At 33.2% G+C, this 5,758-nt stretch overlaps 1 protein-coding gene across 1 annotated transcript; it reads left to right on the top strand.

The window, feature by feature from the left end:
* Positions 1 to 920: 920 nt before the first annotated feature.
* On the top strand, positions 921 to 2,194 carry LOC107797956 (GPI-anchored protein LLG1-like). The gene is made up of 2 exons (XM_016620878.1): positions 921 to 1,048; positions 1,657 to 2,194. Exons 1-2 carry the CDS (start codon positions 964 to 966, stop codon positions 2,046 to 2,048), a joined length of 477 nt encoding a protein of 158 aa, XP_016476364.1. The 5' UTR covers positions 921 to 963; the 3' UTR covers positions 2,049 to 2,194.
* Positions 2,195 to 5,758: the final 3,564 nt, after the last annotated feature.

Genomic DNA, 5,758 nt, shown 5'->3' with positions numbered 1-5,758 from the left:
TCAACTTCCCAAAAAATCTAACCTTCGCCAATCCAAGATTAATTTGATTATGGATCTCCAAATTACAATCCGGATGCACTTCTATGTCCAAATTCAACCAACGGAATTAACGGAACTGACGAAACTCCATTCTGAGGCTTCAAACTACCGAGCGAAGTGCAGATGCTCAAAACGACCAGTCGGGTCGTTACATTAAGACAAGAATAATGTTACATAATATTAACTCCTATTTGATTCTTACATTTTTCTGAAGGAAGAAATCATAGATTATTTGCCTATATAAGCATCATCATTTGTGAACTAAATAACCAACCAAAAAAATATTATTCTCCCATCCTCTCAAAACACTATTCATCTTCCTATGTTTCGTGGGCAATTCTTTCTTGCAAACTCCAAACTTCCTACCATGAGTGCACATGTTTGGAAATACTGTGGAACCTTGGGAGTGATCGGTCTTAATGATTTGCACTCAGTCAGAGCAAAATCACTTTTAAGGCAGTGGCTTGTCACAATACAGTATTTATTCGATAAGTTATTTCTATTCTTTTATTATTCTTGGTCAATATTATCAATTATTTTCTAACAGTGTTATCATTTGTTCTTTCCTAAATTGAGAACTACTGGTTTGTAATTGCTCCAGATAGTTCAATATTAATTTTACTTTGTTCCAAATAACACGACCAAAATAAATCCAGAAACGCACATCACCAAAAATGACATAGCAAATTGATATTTACTCATAGCCAATATGATTAATAGTCAAGACAACGAAATTTTCAACATTTCTTTCTCCGAGTCTCTTGTCTTGATTTTTTCTTCATTCATTGCCTTCCGTTTGTTATGGTAAATCTTTGTCTGCCTTATAAATTAAAAATAAATTTCAAAAAGACATTACAATTACGAGAATAAAAAGAGATTAATAAGAGTTAATCTTTAACCAAATTAAGAGGAAGAGAAGAAACAATGGGGTTTGAAAGATCATGCTTCCTCTTGTTCCTCTTCTTCTTTGTTGTTGGCTTGGCTTCCTCTTCCCCGTCCTTCATCAAATGTAATTAAATTCCTCCATGCATTTTTATTTCTTTCAATTAACTCACTTGTTCATGATATTATTCAATTTGCAACACTTACAAACAATATTTTTTCCCTGTTAAATTAAATTCCTTTTATCTTTACATCCAAGATCTTATGGAAAAAATATCTGGGGTTTTGTTACTTTCCTTTTTGTTTACTAGGAACTTATTCTAAAAAGATATCTAGTAAAGTTGTTTTCAATTTGTTGTTTATTAATTGAAACAAAACATGGCGAAGCTCGGATTTCGAAAGTCAAATTTCTTAATTTTGACCATGAATTCGTACATAGAATTTTTAAGTGTTTTAAAGAAAAATTTATATATTTAAAAACTACGTAAAACGTATTATAAGTTGTAATAATTAACATTTTAAAATATTTAGAAGACATACGAAAAAAATTGTGGTCAAAGATAAACTCGTTTGACTCTCAAAATCCTCTGCTACATAAATTGGGGCGGAGAGAATACGTTAGTAGAAAATATTTAATAAAAATTCTAATTCTCTTTATTTTTATTTTGTATAATAACATGATAGTGATGGTTCACAACTTGTCTGTTTAACTAAATTCCCTTTGTGTTTGAGCAGACGATGTGCTTGAGTCTCACGTGCAGGGCCGTGGCCTTCTTCAACAATATTTAATCAAGGATAATTGTCCCATTAATTTTGAGAAGGAAGATTACAGACCCCTTACGAGCCAATGCAAAGGACCTCAATACAATGCAGCAATATGTTGCAATGCATTCAAGATTGTAGCCTGCAAACACACAAACGAGATAAATGATGTGGACAATGGATGTGCTGATAGTATGTTTTATTACATTAATCTAAATGGAAAATACCCTATTGGTCTTTTTGCTAATATTTGCAAGGAAGATGAAGAAGGTTTAGACTGCAACAATATCAAGAGCCTTGCTGCTGTAAGACAAAGTGTTCGTTCCAGAATTGTTAATAGACATGTTACAGGTGGTAAAAATTAGACATGAAAAAACTGTTAAGTATTTTATTAATTGCTTTGGAATAATATTAAATTCAAAACTCGTGTATGTACATTATATTGTTTTATAGGTTTGTAACATCTTATACATTTTGTGATACAAATTTTGTACCAAGTATGTTTGGGATGTTCCCAGAGACTATTATGAATAAGATCATACATTGGTTTTTCAATTAACCAGATTCTTTCTATTTGTTCCAATTAGTAGTGTATTAATTGAGGCATTTAAGAGAAATATAAAGGAACGTTTAGAAAAATACACTTATTTATTATGTGTCCAAGTTGAGGGATATGAGTTTACGTGAACTCATACTCCTCTCTCTAAACCATGAATAACAATGTTATATTTCTTCAAAATTACCTAAAATATATGTGCGTGAACCATCATCAAAGACTCTTACGGTGCAATTATTATTGGGTGCACCTCTACAAGTGAAATTGGCCGTTCAAATCCTACTCTGAACTGTCTTGTTTCGGCAAGGAATATATATATTGTCACGATCCAAAATCCCCTCCGAAGGAGTCGTGATGACATCTAATTTCTAAAACTAGGTAAGCCTAACATTAACTGAAATAACAACAATATTTAGCTAACATCAAACAATTTCGAAATGGAAATCTTTATACAAAGTTAAAATTTCAAAATCGGTAGTACAAGTCATAAGCCTTTCTAGGAGTAATTATACATAATGAATATATCACCGTTCCGAATGGAAGGAAAAAATGAAAATAAATACAATAGAAGGTGACTTCGGAGTCTGCGAACGCCCAGCAGGTGCACCTTGTAGTCTCCAGCCTCACCAAGCATAAATCTCAAACCAACTCGATCCAAAGTACCTGGCTCTGCACAAAAAAGTGTGCAGAAGCGTAGCATGAGTACACCACGGTGGTACCTAGTAAGTGTCAAGTCTAACCTCGGTAGAGTAGTGACGAGGCCAGGTCAAGATACCTACCAAACATATAAACATGTGCATGAAATAACATAAATCTAATAAGAATTGGATGTCAAGTAATACCAATAGCAGAAAGAAATCGAATTGCAAACAGTAGTAGTGATAAAGAAAACACGAATGACAACAAGAGATAGCCAAGTAATTAAACCACAACATAGTTGGGATACAGATAAGTGTAAATGTGCGCAAGTAGGGAAAATGATGTCAACTCAACCAAACAAATTGTTTCTAATACATGATTCCAATAATTCCAATTCTTGTAATCTTATACAATAAACTACAATTTCCAAACCTTTAATACACACGACCCTTTGTGCCCACATCTTTCCATCTCACTTTGTACGGCGAAATTTACGTGCTACTCGGTATGTAATATCCGTGTCAATTGCTAATTAGGATGTTCAAGATATTCCATTTATATATCATAAAATAAATTTACAGTTTCTAGACCAAATAGAAAATCAACGAGAAAGATAAGTTTTGTTTTAGAAATCATTTGAGTGAAGAAAAATAATGTTTTCAAATAAAATTCAACATCAAATAGCTGTTGCATTTAATATAGAATTTATTAAGTTAAAACATAATAACAATTTCTTTTTAAGTAAAATAAAAACCTCAGACAGGTTAAGGATATTAAGTTGGGAAATCAATTGAAATAAAATATAACGATTATTGAAAATAGTAAATACTGAAATTTACGGCGAGTTCTAACTTAAAAGTAACACAAGGTAGCATAATATTAATTGTTTTATTTTAACTCACTATATTACTAATAACTCAGTAGGACAGGGGTAATGACTTGATACGCTCAAATTATACTTTATTTAAATAGTGTAAAGCGGTCGGTGTCAAATATAATAACCCAATAAGGTTGGGGTCGAATCCCACAGGGAATAGGCGTGAAAAGGTTACTCGAGTAGTGTGCTGCTTGACTTAGGTCGTAATTCTATTCCGTTAATTGTAGCAAGAGTATGATATGATTGTGATGTGAAGAGATAACTAATTGTAACGTTGAGAATGTAAATAATTTGATTAAGGAAACCAAAGTTGTGTCCCCTTCAATGAAATATAACGCTATCAGTGTTAATATGATATATTTCTAATGGAAGCTTCTATAGATATGCAAATGATTTCTAAATGACTACCCAATATTTTTCAATAGTTGGGTAGTATTTCCTTTTTATGATTTTTCCAAATACAAAAGAGTTGCAATAAAGAGCAATCAATTTATACCAAATAAAACCCACTTATTCCTAAGTGATTCTATTAAACGAGGTTTAAAGGCTCGAGTCTTTGATATTTATATCTACCAAACTCTAACTCACTTTTTCAAGTAAAGAAAGAGTTTAATGACTCTTGTTAATGTTTGCAACCAGAAAGAGTTTAATGGCTTTTGTTAATGTTTGCAACCACCAACAATAAATGAAGAATGAGAAATAAATATATATCAACCAACCATTATATATATATATATATATTCAATGTTAAACACCCATTAACATAACACCCATTTAGGGTCCACAACCTTAGTATTTAAAGCTAGTTACTCATGCTAAAATACAAAAGATGAGAATATTAAATGCCATAAAGCTTACAAAGTGCAAGATTCTTCACTCCTAAAGCTTCCAAAAGAAAGGAATATTCAAAGGTTAGAATGTAACTCAAAAACCAGACAAGATGCCCCCACAAAATTCCAATAAATTTATTTATAGTATGCTAAAACTCGGGACCAATTTCGAACAAAAATGCCCCTCCAGGTTGATTATGCGACCGCATATCTGTCGCATAACAGACATGCGGTCCGCATTCTCGTCAAAGCCATCGCATCTTCGAACCCTAGTTTCCAGGTAGTCGTCGCATCTTGGTTATGCGGTCCGGATTGTTGATTTGCGACTGCATAATGTCATCGCATTTCCAGCTTCAGCAACTTCTATAGGGAGTTTGTGATCCAGAATGCGGCCTGCAAACCTGTTGTGCAGTTACATAATGGACCACATTTCTTGCGCTTAAATTTGGCCAACAGACTGTTGGGCTTTGCGGTTCCTCTGAGCAATATGCGGTCTGCATGTTGGATTTGCTATCTGCATTCTCACATATGCGATCGTATTTTGCCCTTTTCTTGTCCTTTTTGCAGGTTTTTGATTTCATTTCCATATTCTTGGGTCCTTAAACTGCATACATTAGAAAATATTAAAATTACATAAGTATAAAAGATAACTGGATTTAAAACAAGCTAAAATCTAAGTAATTTGTATTAAATATGCCGGAAATCTAAGTAATTTGTATTAAATGTGCCGAAATTCTCCGGCACATCAAAACCCCTAACTTAAACTCTTTCTTGTCCTCAAGCAACTAAAACAACATCATCCTATTCTAGACTCCAGCTAAATGATATGAAACAATAGTGACTGTGGACGGTGTTAGTTGTCAGTACTACAAGCATGCACTTTCGTTTATTTACCCTTCCTGAACAATCATTGTTATTCACAAAGAAACTAATCAACTTGTAAACCTTGAGCCTCAACCAATTTGACAAAATGGTACTCTCAGCTGAGTGCACTTGCATTCGACTTCGAGAACTCAACTTCTGCCCAACCTCAACATTCATGTACCCTCACTAGAAAGAAAGTCCCAAACTCACAATATTTACAATGACAACAAAAGGGACGGATTCACAAAGACACTCACTCTCAAAAAGAGTTTCAAGTGTTACAACATGCAATACTATAGGCTTGCCCTT

This window comes from Nicotiana tabacum, chromosome 21 (assembly GCF_000715075.1).
Source record: "Nicotiana tabacum cultivar K326 chromosome 21, ASM71507v2, whole genome shotgun sequence".
NCBI lineage: Eukaryota > Viridiplantae > Streptophyta > Magnoliopsida > Solanales > Solanaceae > Nicotiana > Nicotiana tabacum.
This window is presented reverse-complemented; position numbering and strand designations above follow the sequence as displayed.